The sequence below is a fragment of the Sebastes fasciatus genome, chromosome 13, assembly GCF_043250625.1.
Source record: "Sebastes fasciatus isolate fSebFas1 chromosome 13, fSebFas1.pri, whole genome shotgun sequence".
Taxonomy (NCBI): Eukaryota; Metazoa; Chordata; class Actinopteri; order Perciformes; family Sebastidae; genus Sebastes; species Sebastes fasciatus.
The window spans coordinates 16,143,663-16,160,539 of record NC_133807.1 but is presented as its reverse complement, the minus strand read 5'-3'; the positions used below and the strand labels follow the sequence as shown (position 1 = coordinate 16,160,539).

The following is a 16,877-nucleotide window of genomic DNA, read 5'->3' as shown; positions in this document are numbered from 1 at the left end:
TATGTTATGCGCTGAAACATATGTAAGGGATAATGTACAGCGAGCCGGTCATTGTTGTGAAAGAATCCCCGACAGGGCGATGCTGCACCCCGACGATGTTGTGATTCTTTCACAACAACGACCGGCTCGCTGTACATTATCCCGCTTATTACACGGCTACTTACTGAAGAAATCAATATTTTAAACAGTCCGCCAGAGTCCGGCATCTGAACTGCGCGCATAGCATCGGTCTGTTATACATAGCAACGGTCTGCCAGACAGAAATTACAGACCGTAGAACGCTGTGATTGATCAATCAGAATCGAGTATTTAACACAGCCGTGTAATAAATAAAAATATTGCACAGATTAAATATCACATTATTAAAAGTTATTTATGAGCTAATATTCAGAGGTCACGGTATAAAGTAACGTCATCTCAAAGAAAATTATATTTTCCGCTGATTCATACTTCATAAACTTTGTAAAGAAACATATTTACCTGTTATGCAATAATTAAAAACTATGCAAGAATTATAATGTAATTTGTGAAGAATATACAGATTTTAAAGAATTAAAACTGTATAAAAGCTGTTAGAATTAAGGTCCCCGTCTGATAGGGTTAACAATCACTGATAATATTTGATCTGTTTTTGACCTAAAATGAAAGGCAATTAAATTTCAACAAAACATCACATAATGTCATCAATTGCTATGTAGAAAAGGATAAACACACTTTAAGAGTATCTAGGTGTTAATATGATGAATGATGTTTACTTTAAGTGTAAATTTTGAATACACATGAACTGAATTAAAAGCATTTGTAAAAGGAAAAACGCACAACAAATTATTGCTGAATTTAGGATGATTATTGTCACACAACTGTTTTTTATTTTTACCATAAATAAAACATTGTTGGGTAACTCAATAACTGAGATACTTTCTGAATCCAAAAGTGTTCCCAATGATCTATTCTGGGTACTGATCTGTTTACCTTATACATAAATTATATTGTATCACACCAAGTTGCTGGTAGGGTCCATCTCTATGCCGATGACATAATATTCTCAAACTACAAGCCTATCTATTGAACAACTGCAGCTTACTCTTATTACGATTACGTATGTTTGTGAGTATTTTCTTTTATCACTGCGACCTACTACAGCTTTATTTAAGACTGTCAAAGTTAACGCTATAACGCGTTTACACAAATTTGTTTTAACGCCACTAATTTATTTAACACATTAACGCAACTTATGATTTTTAGGTTGTAGCGGGCTCAGTTTTAAAGCTAGAGTGAAGATACTGATATCACATGAAACTAGAAAACCCGATGAATTCATTGGTACCAACCATGTCATACTAGCTTGTCGCGAAGGAAGTTAGTTAAATAACGCTCCAAACCTAGGCTAAATTTTGGCAAGGAAAACTGTCATGGCCATTTTCAAAGGGGTCCCTTGACCTCTGAACTCAAGACACGAGTCTCCCCTTTACAGACATGCCCACTTTATGATAATCACATGCAGTTTAGGGGCAAGTCATAGTCAAGTCAGCACACTGACACACTGACAGCTGTTGTTGTCTGTTGGGCTGCAGTTTGCCATGTTATGATTTGAGGATATATTTTTTTATGCTAAATGCAGTACCTGTGAGGGTTTCTGGACAATATTTGTCATTGTTTTGTGTTGTTAAATTATTTCCAATAATAAATGTATACATATATTTGCATAAATCAGGCATATTTGCCCACTCCCAAGTTGAACTGAGTATTAACACTTGACAAATCTCCCTTTAAGGTACATTTTGAACAGATAAAAAAATTGAGATTAATCGCGATTAACTGTTTTAATCGATTGACAGCCCTAGTTTCAATGCTACTTCCCTTTTTTTTGTCTGTTTGTTGGTTTTATTTGTTTTATTGTTTGTTTGTACGATGAACACTTGTAAAATAGGGCTTCTGTTCCTAAATGTGTTGTACATTAACACTATACTCACTACTTATACACACTAACAGGGTGGGGAGGTATTCAGACGACGGCCGGACGCTGGGGGTCGTGGTGAATCCCTGCGTGGTGTGGGCTGCTCCTCCATAGTAAAGGGGATGAGATTATGTTTGTCACCTGTGTAATAGTCTCAGGCCAGATTATAAAACCATCTGCTGCAGTGGTGCCAAAACCCAATTTCACAGCGAGTGAAGGCAATTAATGAACTGGGATGAGTGGGATGTGTAATGGCAGAGTGTTGGTAATCCATTAGTACCACTCCACACCTCCACCGCTGATGCTTTTAGATTTACTACTTAAAGTATTCAGGATAAAGGTGAGAAGAAAACGGGAAAACACGAGAATCAAGCTGATTTTGGGCCCGATTCTTCCCTCCTGACAATCGTCAGAAAAGCCCTGATTTTTCACAGTTCCAAAGATTATATTTCCAGATATTCCTGTGGTGTGAGGTCTGTTAAGAGTGTTTTTTACATCCCCCGATCGGCTCGGAAGTCCATCCTGGCCGCACCGATTTCAAATCGTAAATATTAAACATGTTCAATATTTATGATCGGATATCCTGTTGTGCGTGGGGAACCCCGAGGACAGCCGATGACGCAGTCACGTGGGAAAAAACGATAGCCAATTGAGAACCAAGATGACTGAAAAAGCAAGGACAACGATTTTTTTAGTTGGGACTCTTGTTCATGAATGAATCTGTTAGTGTGTGGTGTTGCTGTTTTGGCCAGATTGTTGCTCACCACACACTATAGGAACAAAACTTACATTTATCATAACATGTCGTTATGTGTGGGGTCTCTCACATTTTCAACATCTGTTAAGATTTGAAAACTCTTTCAGTGTGGGCCAGCCTTTAGCTGTGTGTGAGACAGATGTTGTGACTGGCTTGTAAAGGATCTATGATCGTCAGTTGTTGTTTTTTCAACTGGTGAATGGATATTGGTCTTATTTTCTATGTTGAAACATCTATCTGAAACTGAAACCTATATCTACCTTTTAAAAAAAAAGATTATGAAGCCAAATCATTCTTTAGTCTTTCAAATATCATCATCATGACATTTAGATCTTGTTATAAAATGCACAGAATGCCGAGCGTCTCTGTCTCAGGAGAAAAGGCTCACATCTGTCAGTCGTAAACTCTCATATTACAGCTTTTACTCCCCCTGGCAGGTATTTATTATGTAAGAAAGGGATGAGTCCAGGAAATATTCACTGTACAACAGGCTTACTGCTTCATCAAGTGTAACGCTGGGACTTATTCTTCCCGTGTTTACATTTTGAGTACACAGAAGCTAATGTTCATAATAATCTCTTTGTGTTCAGGGGAATTACTCAGTGAGACGCTGGCTGCGACTCAAAGCACAGCTCTCAAGTTTAAAGATGAATTTACCTCACAATGAATCAACATTATTATGGATGCAAATACTTTTCTTGCAAAGAGTGCTAAGAGTCAAAAGGCTTTTCTCTTTGTTCACACACATCAGACCTTCATACACATTTCTGAATTGCTTAATTGTTTTCTGGTAGCTAGTTTGAACAGATACACAACAAGAAAAAGATATTTTCTGTCTTAATTGACCAAAAGGGATATTCAGAATATATTCTATACGTGTATAAGTTTAGTTAAAGACTTGCCACACAGCAGTTTATTTATACTGTAGAACACCAAAACAATTGCTATTAGTTCCTTGGTGGGATATTATTTTACGTGGCCTTAAGATATATAACTCAGGACCATAGTGGACCAATGCTGGGGTTGTTATGTATAAAACATGGTCAGAGTACATGGTTCTCAACTAGAGGACTTAAATCAGTAATCCTGGAGTCTGTATCTCTTTAAGCTTTGCTGTTTTAGTTTTTTTTTTACCTTTTTATTCAGTGTATTTTGGATTTATCTCAGAAATCATGACACGGTTGCTGTGATTGAGGAAATATTCAAGTTTTATTTCCAGTTTCCAGGTTTATTATAGTATTTTACAAATAAATGTGAAAAAAATTCTGCTAGGAGGTCAGTCCACCTCTTTCGTTCAGACTGAAATATCTTGAGAACTATTCGATGGATTGCCATGAAAAACTGAAGCCAATGCAGAAGTGTCTTAAACTTGCATTCTTTCCAGTAGCCAGCAGGGGGCGACTCCTCTGGTTGCAAAAAGAAGTCTGATTGTATAGAAGTCTATGAGAAAATGATCCTACTTCTCACTTGATTTATTACCTCAGTAAACATTATAAATATGAGTTTATGATCTCAATCGCTAGTTTCAAGTCTTCTTCAATACAGCATGATGCTCATTTAGCAAATTATGGTCCCATTTAGAGTCAAATAGACCATAAAACAGGGTATGCTTTAGGGTGTGGCTACCTTGTGATTGACAGGTCGCTACCGCGGCGTTGTCCGATCTGGGAGTTGTCTGCGTTTTTGCCGTACAACTTTAACCCTTTCACAGTGTGTTTTCAGTTCATGACAGTTAATTGTAACATTTTGGTCGCCTAAAAAAGACTTATTCAGCATTTGGTTGTACTTAGCTCCACCCTTTCGTGTCACTTCTGGTTGCAAAAAAAACAAGATGACGACGGCCAAAATGGCAAAAAAAACCCGCAGTCCACAAACCAATGGGAGACGTCACGTTGACGTCTTATATACAGTCGATTGGTTCATGACCAAATATCTGCAAAACTAATGACATTCCCATCAGCCTCATCTTTACTTTGTGTTAAGTGCTAAACTAAGATGGCAAATATTTTACCTGCTTTACATCAGCCTGGTAGCGTAGGCTAGTCATTGTAGGGCATGTTAGCATGCCTATTTAACTTGCCAAGGTTGGGAACTACTGTCTTAATGCCTCTTAGTGTCATCAGATCATTTATCTGCTTGTCCATTTTAATCTCAGACATCACCATCTGATGTTGGCAAGACTCGAATTTTGCATCTCAACACTGCATTTCAGCTTTTAAAATGACATTCATATCCATGCAGTAAATTACAGCTCAAACCAAAGGTGACACGTTTGTTACTGAAAGTCTGAGCTGCAGAATCTCATGACAAGTTTAATGGAGTGATGGAAAATCATCGAGGAAGAAAAGACAATCTGTCTACTTACTTTGTATGAATCAGAGTAAAGGCAGCAGATGTTTTCTCCTAACATCTGTCATCTCCTTCACATAATTCTGTAAGTGATTTGTCTTCGTTTGCGCGGCGTATCCCACATCAGCAGGCTATTAGACATGAAGAGATTTGTCCTGCATGCACACACACATTATGAATGGAGTTTCACATGAAACTGTACACATTATGTCACGGATCAGCGACTGTAAAACAGGCACTCGATCTTACGTCCGTGGCTGCAATTGCTGCGAGATGCGCTTCGACGTGAAATGCATGAAAAATCAGGGGAAACTTGTCCCAGATTTTAATCTAAGCTCATGGTAATCTCTTTTTTATTATGCTCAAAGAAAGTCTGGAATATAATTTGCCATTTTGTAATGGATAATATTGCAGGAGAAGATTTGTAGAAGGGGAGGAGCGAGGATGGGTTTGGACGAGCAGCAAAGAGTGAAAGAGTTTAAATGAAGCAAAGAAAAGCAAAGAGTGCCATGGGTTTCTATTGTTTCTGTGGAAGTGGAGAGAATGAATCCTTTAATCGAGGTGGTGCTGCACCATTAGATACGGCGGAGGGATGCACCGAAATCTCACCCAAAGAGCCCCAACAAGATTATGAAGATTTGATATATCTGCTGGGAGGCGTAACACGGTGGCTACATATCGAAAGCCAGGATTAGTTGCCTTTTCATTTCATCTCCTCTGGCCTGGCCTCGACCATGAGGCTAGAGCGCGGGCGGCGGGCTTCTCTGGCGATCACCCTCAACTTTGTGGCGTTTGCTTTTGCCTTATCAGCGGTGACCACCAGCTACTGGTGTGAGGGGACCAGGAAGGTGCCCAAACCCTTCTGCACAGGACCGCCGCTGAAGGTGAAGCAGTGGTTCTGCATCCGCTTCAACAGCTCCAACATCAACGACACCCGGTTGGTCCAGTACATCTTTGAGAGCGGAGAGGAGAAGTTTCTTTTGAGGAAGTTCCACACAGGAATATTTTTCTCCTGTGAGCAGGCCGCCGACATGAACGGTAAGTCTGACGATGACCCTTCAGCTTCAGCTAGGTGTTCAAAAACAGGAAGTCATGGTGGAGGAAGCAAAAATCAAACTCTTTTGTCAATCTACAGGTTCAACACTTCCCCTCTATTCCTTGGTGAATACACTGAACATGCTTTATTTACCACAACATAACTTTATTTATACACTATGTAGATACAAAGAGATGCTTTCTCACAGTATCTCATTTATGTTTGTAGACCATAGAAGATGTCAGATAAATGTAGTGGAGTAGGTACAATATTTCATTCATAAGTGTAGAGTAGAAATATAACAATTGCTCTCCCATGCTGCAATATTACACTCCATACTGAAAGTATTGCCTCAGACGACAGTAGGTCATCCTGCAAAGAAAACTGCAAGAAAATAAAAGTTAAGACAGTTTCATAATGCTCACAGCTCTTTAAGTTTAAAACATGCCTCGATGAGCATCTTTCCTGTTTTAGAAAGTTGCTTTAATAACCAGCTCAGTTGCACAGCTGTTCGTGAAATAATCACGAATTTGAATGTATTGATTCGTGTGCATAGACACAAATGTTAAATTTTTTTCGTGATGGTCAGCACAAAATCAATTCGTATGCAATCCACGTAATTGTGAACCGAGAAGTATAAAGCGCAGCAAACGTCACGTAGGGAGGATGTCGGGGTGGATGGGTGGGTCAAAAAACACAAGATTTTCACACAGGAGACTGCTTTTAATGTCATTTTTTATTTATTTGTCACGTAACTTCCGCACTTAAGTTATGGCACTTCCAGAGTTATTTTAACCCGAACCACGAAACCTAACTAAGTAGTTTTGTTGCCTAAGCCTAACCAAGTCGATCTTTTCCTAAGCCTAACTGAGTAGTTTTATTTTGAAAAGACTGGAGTGGAAATTGACACGTGCGTCAATGACATTTGTAGGAAAAAGCATGAAAAATACGTATGAAAAATACACGTTGAAAGTCGTGCTGAGCGTCACGAAAAAAAGGGGAAATTCGTGTCTATGTACAAGAATTAAATAGACTAAATTAAATGAGTAGCGTTGCAATAACTGTTCCATCAGGAGAGGGCCGTAAAACTGATGATTGGAGTGTTGCTTCAAGCCTGAAAAGTTGGTTTCAAATTTTTCTTGAAAACATTAGATGCTCATGACTAAATAAGCAACATCCTAGGTTTTGAAAAATACTTTGTTAGTTATCATTTATTAAGAGTTTAACACTCAAAAACTTGATTCAAATGTTGGTTAATCCTAATTGGATCATAATATGTGACATCAGCCTTTTTCCAACAGGGCCCCGCCCACTTTAAATCAATGAGAAGAGCATCAGAAATCTACAAAACAGAAAGAAATCTAGAGAAATCGCCCAAAACTGTTCAGGATATCATTGCTCATATAAAGAAGCGGATTGAGAAAATATGTTTTCAGGGCCTTTAAGTTTCCTCTGAGCTGCTGATGTGCATTTACAGTAAGGAAATCACTTAACACAACAGGCAACTGCAAGAGCTAAAAAAGACTGTGTCATTTTGAGGAACATACAAGTGAACATGTGTACAGTATCTCACGAAGTGTAATTATTATCGGTATGCAGAAAATACAACTACCTTACTCATACTCATCACACTGTGTATTTGTAAGATTTTGTTTTTAACATTGCTAGCAGAGGTCCTGTGGGTCAGAACCGGATTAAAACCATTTCTCTTAGCATTGCATGCAAGCCACATCTGGTTTCATAAGCTCTGGTAATAAGGCTGAGTATAGAATAAGTTTGTATAAGGATTTGCATGCAATTTAGAGAAACATTGTTTAATCTAAACTTAGAAATAAGGGTTCTTCCTGAAGGGCTGAGGTTCTACCCAGAAACATTTGCTTCTCAAGAACCCTTTTTGGAGAAAGGGTTCGTCAAGGGTTCTTTGTAGTACTATGGAGTATTAGGGCCGTAGTTAAAAAACAAACAAGCTAAAGATTTCAAGAATTAGGTCGTAATATTTCAAGGAAAAAAGTCATAATATTTTGAGAAAAGAAGTGATAATATTTTCGGAAAAAAGTCATAACTTTTCAAGAAAATGAGTCATAATATTTAATAATACTGAGTAATACTTTCCAGAAATAAAAGTTGAGAAAAGTTTTAATATTTTGTAGAAAAAATAATTATATTTCCAGAAACAAAACGTCATAATGTTTCTGCAAAAATGTCATAATGTTTACAGAAAGTCAAAATATTTTCAGAAAAAAATTACTTTGAGAGGAAAATGTTGCATGTAATACTTAGATAAGGTTGATTAGATTACGTGTGCATGTTTTAACATTTCTTGACCATACCACATCCTACAGTTACTATTTTTACCTGTAAAAGATTTGTGTAACTTTATCAGTTTTTACACTCGCAATTAATTAATTTCAATTAACTGTTAACATAAACAAGAGTCTCTTAGTCAGCGCACAGCAGGTCAGCTGAATATCCCCAAAATTTGAGATTTGTCAACAGACAAGCATACAGTTCAACTTTTATAAGAAATAAAGTTTCCAATAAATGAATAATGCATGGATATTTATTTAGGTTTCATTCGATCAAGGAAAGTCCCTTTTTCTCTATAATTAGTACGAAATTACATTGTTACATTGTCTCTTCAAGGGAACTTCATACGAAATTGTTAGGAAATAACAGACCTGTAAAATACTGGAAGTGTCAGTTATTTCTACAACATTAATTTTACTGTCTTTTTTTTTCTTCTCATCACAGGGTTTAACTGTCGAGACTTCTCAGAGATTGCGCCAGAACATGAAAGAGGTAAAATTATGAAAAGTTTGACATTTTTAACAATGAGTGAATGTTTTGTTTGAACGTTTGAAAGTTTTGAGAGAAAATTGTATGATGCATACCTGAACACTGGAAACATTATTACAGTAAGAAGGACATGTTACAGCACAAGCTACCTAAATTTCTATTCTTCTTTTTAGTATCAACCACTTATCAAATAAACAACTTTATCAACAGTAGAATATTTGCCCATGACAAATTTCTAAAATGATGATTGAGAGGTAAAACTCACGTCTACATTTTTGGCTCAGTAACAACCAGTCCGTAAACTCCGGGTCTGAGAAGCGAAGCTTGATGCTAAGGAAAATGTAATTGTACTTCCAGTTAGTGAGTCCAGCAAAGCCTCAGCATCCTCCCAGTCCACTAATGTCCATACTGTGACAAAGTGGGGATGAGTTAAACAAACAATTTCAATTGGTGGACATAACATGAATTATGTAAGGGATAATGCCCAACAAGGTGTCCATTATCAGGAATTAATAGACGACGTGGAGGCCTGCGCAGAGGATGTTTGCCTGCGTGAAGTCCTTTTAATTCCTGATTATGGACACCTCGAAGGGCATTATCCCGCTTATACCATGGTCACTTACCAAACAAAAAATGAAGACCATTAATTTATATTTTCATGCGTTTTGCAGCCAAAATCTAAAGTTTTTCCACAATGCAATCATTCCGTTTCCCTGGCAACCCTGAGGGTTTGCCAATACCTGGAAAAATCATTACCATCCCATAATGGTTCTTATGCAATGGAGGCGTTGTTCTCTACTCCAGTAAATAGGACGAACCTTAGCTATGACTTGGCAACGGGAGATATTTCAAGTCCGCTCAGGCGATAGAACCCTTTGGCTCAGCTACGAGACAAAAACCTAACATTATACTTGCAAGATTCAACGTCAATCACATTCGTATGGGTGAAAAACAGTAAATATAATTTGAACGTATGTTTAACAACAAGTCTAGCTGCGCATCAGATGGTTCTGGCTTCCACGTCGTCCATTAATTCCTGATAATGGACACCTTGTTGGGCATTATCCTTTACTTAATGGATGCCCTGCAGCCAATCAGACCATGGTATAAGGATTGTTACATTATCCGGTAAAGTCCTGTGTTTCTATGTTAACATATCATTAAAAGAAAAAGTTGAGAATGAATTGAATACATTTCACGAAACAAACACATATCCAAAAAAAAAGGAACCTACACCTGTACTGTGAGTTATCACCTTTCCAAGCATGCTATGAACAACTAGCATCAACAGCTGCTGCCCTGATTTTATAAATCTGTGCGGTCCCAGAGGATCAGATCCAGATCTCCAGACCTAAAAGGAGCAGACCTGTTGTGCCCACATGACTTCAGATGAGTGGGATTATTCATCAGGGACAGGGTATTATGAGGACAACACAACTCAATCCTCCCTCCCTCTGTTTCCTGTGTTTCCAGGGGTCCTATGGTTGTGTATCGTGGCTGAGAGTCTGTACCTTACCCTGCTCTGCACAGGCGGGGCTCTGATGATCCTGGAGCAGTGCCCCTGCTTCAGTATCATGAACAAACTGAAGCTCAGTGCCTTCGCTGCCATGTGCACTGCCCTGTCAGGTAACGCTGCTGTTTTCTTTTCCATCACTGTCATCCAACAGATGAGTTGTAACAGCAGGTGTGATGTTGGCGTGGGTGTTTCTACTTGTTTTGAATGACAGCAGCTGATGCCGACCTCCATCTGCCGAGATAAAACTGCTACACAGAGACATCCCACAGCGGATCTGACTGGAGTTACAGTAATACAAACACTGCTTGTTGGCTTGCTGAATGTCCAAATGTTGACTAGTTGTTGACTAGTCGTACTATTCTTCAGGTATCTAATAGCCCCTTCAGGTCATGGAAGGTCCCATAACAGGCTGTTCTCATACACCGTTTGTAGGTATGAAAAGTAATGCACTGTAATCGATCAATTCATATGTAACCCATGTAAAAAAAAACACCGGGCTTTCACCCACAAAGCGGGACATTGATTTATTTGTCATGTAACTTCCGTACTTAAGTTACGCTACTTCCAAAGTTAGTTTAACCCAAACCACAATCTTTTCCCAAAGTAGTTTTGTTGCCTAAACCAAACCAAGTTGTTTCCTGTGAAGATGGAAGTTTATTTTGAAAAGACTTTATGCATGTAACGAGTGGAAAAAGTGACACATGTTGCTGGACAGAGGCCAGCATTTCACAGTTGCATCAATATTGATGCAACTGTGAAATACTGTGCAACAAACAAGCCTCAACTCTGGTATTTTCCATAAATTCCCCAAACTAAATACTGCAGTTAGGTAGTAAAGAAGAACGTCTGCGTGTTAAAGTGTCATGCTTTATTTTATTCTAAGAAATCTGTTGTATAAAAATTCACCTTATTTAACATTTATTAAGTTTTTTAACACACTATAGTGTATAGTTGTACGCAGATATGAGAACATTTTAAGTATTCATAAAGACAAAAATCTCATATACAGTATACTGTATATACATATGTGTATATACATATATATATATACACATATGTATATACATATATATATATATTAGAGTGTATATATAAATATTAGGGCTGTCAGAGTTAACGCAATAATAATGCGTTAACGCAAATTTGTTTAAATGCCACTTATTTCTTTGACGCATTTACACAACTTGCAATTTTTTGTTGTAGCAGACTTTTAAAGCTAAAGTGAAGATACTGGCATCATGTCGCAAAGGAGGCTAAATAACGCTACAAAGTTACACTAAATTTTGGCGAGGAAAAACTGGCATGGCCATTTTCAAAGGGGTCCCTTGACCTCTGACCTCAAGATATGTGAATGAAAATGGGTTCTTCCCATTGATTTCCAAGAATAAATATATACATACATTTGCATGGAGCTGCATATTTGTCCACTCCCATGTTGATAAGAGTATTACATACTTGATAAATCTCCCTTTAAGGTACATTTTGGACAGATAAAAAAATGTGTGATTAATTTGCGATTAACTATGGACAATCATGGAAGAAAACATCTTACTAAAGATTAGAAAAATATTGTTTCACTATATTGTCATTCATTGTCTGTTTATACACTGATGGATGCACACAAGAGGAATTGTAGTTGTTGACATAAATAAACACTTATATCTGCTACATTATGGTGTGTTATAAACCATTTATTAAATATGCTTATACTGCTTATAAATGCTAAATAGTGAGTGCTGTAAAGTGTTGACAAAATGTACTTTAGGTGAAGATAACGTTGCTGTAAATGAGAAAGAAAAGGAGCAGGGCAGCAGGTCAGGCTGGTTGACGAACACACAGAGCAGCGTACTGCGTCCACTCACTACCTCGGAGGATTTGCTGGTTTGTGGACTAATCCGATTGGAGCCGGGGCAGCGGTTTTGGGCTGTGCCAAGACCTGCCCAGAGGAGCTCCCTCCCGCCCCCCTCTACTCCCCCCATCCCCTGACTCCCATCCCCCCCTGTTGTTACGAGTTAATCCCAAGAAAAGCAGCTGTGGAGAGGCAGACTGCTGGATGAGAGAGGGCCAGGAGATAACAGCGAGGCCAGTTCACCTCAACCATTTGATTATATCACACCCCAGTACAATACAGTTTTACTGTCAGTAAATATTTGTTCCATAAAGATCTCTCTTAAGGTTTATTTGCAAGATAACTTTAACCATTTGTAACAAATTACACATAACCGTCTAAAATCGACACTTTAAAAAAACATGAATTCAGTGTGGTGAAATCAACACAAGTTAAGTTTGTTAGTTTTCAGTCAATCATTTTAAAATTATTAGCACACTGGTGAACATAGTGGAGCATTTAGCAGCTAAAGAAAGAGATATTTCCCTCTGGATTTGGTGGTGGAGACCAAAAACAGAGCAAAAAGAGAGAGAATAATGTATTAACATTCATCAGGTGGAAAAAAACACAAAGACTTCTAATGGGTGTGGAAATAAGCAACTGTTTGCTAACATGTTAACATGTTCAATACACACTGGTTTGCTCTTGTTCTCAGGCCTTTGTGGGATGGTGGCCCACATGATGTTTACCACCATATTCCAGCTAGCGGTCGCTATGGGACCAGAAGACTGGAGGCCCAAGACCTGGGACTACAGCTGGTCTTATATGTAAGCACTTCTATATTGACTGAATAATGCAGTTTAAAGTCAAACTGAAATTAGAATTTCTTTTCCTAAAATCTCGATTTTATATGTCATTGTACTGATAAGTTAAACATCAGAGCAATTTTTCACCGTAGAAACATCAAGTTAATGTCCTGCTGCAACACGCAGTAGCCTAAGCTATTTGAGACAGTTCTCATAAATGTTTGTGTGTGGTCCCAGCTTTGAGAAATTTAAAGTAGGCTGTGTGAACTGATCAGTACTGAGACTTTTGACTTGAGTTTACTATAGCCAGCAATAGTGACCAAAAAAAATTAAGAGAAATTAAAAGACTGTAAACTAGCTGTGTCCGAAATGACTCCCCTGTTCACTCACTACTCTCTATATACTGTAATAGACACATAGTTTACAAAAGAGCAGTAAATTGACATTTCGTACACTCATAAATCATTGTCATTTTGCATTACCACTGTAGACCAGTGTGGGTCACGCAATGGAAATTTTCACATCTATGAATTGAGTCAAGCAGATAGTAATGTAGTTACTTCTTTAGTTGACACAAAAAGATAAAACCTTTGGGTCCAAAAAACATACAAAACAAAGAAAAAATATATACACAATAAACCCATTAGTAAAAATAAAGAAATGGTTTAAAGGTAATACGACCAACTCCACAAAATCCCATCAGTCAATCTAAAGGCACTTGGTGCTCCAATAACGCAAGGCAAGCGTACATGCCATGGATACTATTCTTCCCTACCCATTGTGGGATTGTTGAGGGCACAATATAGTGGATAAAATCATACACTCATAGTGTATTTTATGGCAGAGAAAATGAAAGTATGTAATGTAAATGTAACATACTATATAGTAAATAGGAAGTGCTTTTGGACACAGTACCTGTTTCCACTAATTTGTCCAAAAACAGCTTTATCCTCTTTTGAAAATCATGCACAATAGCTGCAGTGTCATTTTAGTTTCTATTTCCTTACAAAAAAAGTGTGGGAAATTGAATTTTCAGCTTGACTTTACAGTTTCAATTTTGAAGGTCTCTGTTTCGTTCTCTTTGGCGGCACCTACTGTATGGCGATAAGTGTAAACTGCAAGTGTGTTTTTGGATCTCACTTCCCAGAGATCGCCACTTGGGATTTTTCCTGGGAATGTCACCGCAGACACCCAGTTTGTAATACCGCCAAATACAAGGGCTTTCATCAGTGGGTCATATAGGCTCAATCACCATTGATTTTACCTCCGATAGATAGTGACTTAACAGACATTTATTTAAATGAAAACCTTCGAGATTATTTCTGTAACTAAACAAAAATGTAGAAAAAGACATGTTAATTCTGCTAATTGGTAAGTTTGGTTGAGTTCTGCAGCAGTGTGACTTTAACGCTGTTTTTGAACCTCTTTTCAGCTTAGCGTGGGGCTCTTTTGGCACCTGCATGGGCTCTGCAGTGACGGCGCTCAACAGGTACACAAAGACCATCGTAGAGTTTAAATACAAGCGGCGGAACATCGAGAAGAGCCTGATGATCAAGCAGAAGATGTTGGAGCAGGACCTCCCCGAGCAGATGTGGGACATGTACCTGACCGCTGACGCCGAGGCACAGCTAGAACTGCCGGTCAACGGCCACAAACCCTCCACAGGAACAACATATGTGGTGGAAATGGACCATGAACCAGAACCACAAGGAGAGGCATATTGCTAAAAATGGAGTCCCCGCCCCCGTGTCCCACTGGAACAGTTTTCGGGGCTGATTTCCTGGACCCAGATTGACTCTTGTTCCTGGATTTAAATTCCTAATACAGGAGCTATATTTGTTTGTTTTGTTGCCACACATTGAATGTGTGTCTGGGAGGCCAGAGCCCAGATTCTTCTTCCGGAATTAATGTAACATGGTCGGCTTTGACACGACACGCATTTCATCAAATCTTTCCATGTGGGAGGAAGGGAAGAGGGCTGCAATTTCAACGTCTTCACACTAATCTGTGACAAGCTGCATGATGTGCAGGCTGCTGCTGCTGCTGCACAGATCCTTTATATTATGTCTCATGTTGTCATCTTTTGCTGAATTGGCCTTTTTTAACTCAAGTTGCATGAAAATGTTACTCGTGTTGCTTTCTGGGATAAGGCTTGGTCACCTACCTCACCTAGTGAGATCATTACTGTACTATACCATCATGGAAGGAATACTGAATGGGCCTACTGGGCACAGGCAAAGGGGCCCAAAACGGGTTGCCCAAGGGGTTAAGGGACTGTTAACATTTCTTGTTGGAACGTCAATCAAATGACTACAGATTGACACAAAACAACTAAAGAGACATAAAAATACCACAAAGACACACAAAACAATCAGAAAGGGGTGTGAAGCCACCACAAAAACACCCTAAATGACCAAAGACAGATGCAAAATGACCACAAAGACACACAAAACAAGCACAAAGACCAAAAAAAACAAGCACAAAGAGACAAAACAACATCTAAGAGACAAATGACCACAAAGACACACAGAATGACCACAAAGAGAGACACAAAACCACCACGAAGATACACAAAACAACCACAAAGACACAAAGAGACTCAAAACAACCACAAAGACACACATTATGACCACAGAGAAATACAGGGCAACCACAAAGACACAAAAAACAATCACAAAGACACACATTATGACCACAAAGACACAAAAAACAACCACAAAGATACACAAAACAACCACAGACACAAAGATACACAAAACAACCACACAAATAAACAAAACAACCCTAACGACACACATAATGACCACAAATATACACAAAACCACCACAAAGATACACATAACCGATACACAAAACAACCATAAAGACACAAAGATACAAACAAACATACAAAACCACCACAAAGATACACAAAACAACCGTAAAGAGACACAAAACCACTAGAAATGATGCAGCTGCGGCTGTTCTAAGTCTCTTCAGTCTGGGGGTTTTGCTCCTATATGTAGGAGGGGTGGGAGGCCTTTTTTCATTGTCTCATAATCCGTCCATGTGTACCATAAATCATCGGAGGAGAGAGATTATTCTTGTCAACAAAAAGTACATCTTCTCTGTGTCTGGAGCCGACAACACTGTGAGTATTATAATCATGACTGTTATTCAGGAGCAGATGGTACGAGCTGATGTCTGCTGTGCTCGGTTCATCATACAGCTCATATGGAGCTGAGAGGATCAGCCGCCGCTTGTTGCTATATGGATGATCTCCACTTGGCAGGCAAATTTACAGTGTGTGCATATGAAACGACGTGTGCAAATATGCTTGAGAAATGGCGTTAAAAAGCTTTTTTCACACTTTTGATGGTGCACAATATATTAATAAAATGCATGCATGTGTTGGATTTTTGAAAGTCACTAATTTTCAGTTTTTATCCATGCTTTAATACTGTAATTGATTGTTTAAAAGACTTTATATCCAATTTTAAACCACACATTTGCATTTAAATCGACTCACTTCCCTTGAAACAGCTGCTGTTGCTTTTTGATGGGTTCTTATGGATGTTGAACATTTTCTAATTTGAGATATAAATCCAACATTGACAGTAATAGACCAAAAAAGAAGTGATGGGACACATCTATAATGGAGTAAGACTGACATCTATTGGAACAAAAGTATATGATCTTATGAGCAACTAGGGAAGGATTGCTTATATTTTTAGCACAACACAGAAATGCATTTCTGTATCATTTGATCATAGAGTACACCTGTTATTGACGATGTTAAATAAAATATGATAAATACTTCTCAACTGAGCAAAACAACTCCGCCAAATTAAAT

General features: G+C 38.4%; 1 protein-coding gene across 1 annotated transcript; it reads left to right on the top strand.

The window, feature by feature from the left end:
* The first annotated feature begins 4,966 nt into the window (after positions 1–4,966).
* LOC141780550 (germ cell-specific gene 1-like protein) lies at positions 4,967–15,266 on the top strand. Its single transcript, XM_074655821.1, has 5 exons — positions 4,967–6,101; positions 8,851–8,898; positions 10,369–10,521; positions 12,955–13,066; positions 14,478–15,266. The coding sequence occupies exons 1-5, from the start codon at positions 5,798–5,800 to the stop codon at positions 14,770–14,772; spliced, it is 912 nt and encodes a 303-aa protein (XP_074511922.1). The 5' UTR covers positions 4,967–5,797; the 3' UTR covers positions 14,773–15,266.
* The last annotated feature ends 1,611 nt before the right edge of the window (positions 15,267–16,877 follow it).

Bases quoted from the DNA above. Each gene is read 5' to 3' on its own strand.
- LOC141780550 (XM_074655821.1), top strand. From the start codon at position 5,798: ATGAGGCTAGAGCGCGGGCGGCGGGCTTCTCTGGCGATCACCCTCAAC. The intron at 10,522-12,954 runs GTAACGCTGCTG...TCTTGTTCTCAG, and splicing joins CATGTGCACTGCCCTGTCAG to GCCTTTGTGGGATGGTGGCC. The intron at 13,067-14,477 runs GTAAGCACTTCT...ACCTCTTTTCAG, and splicing joins GACTACAGCTGGTCTTATAT to CTTAGCGTGGGGCTCTTTTG.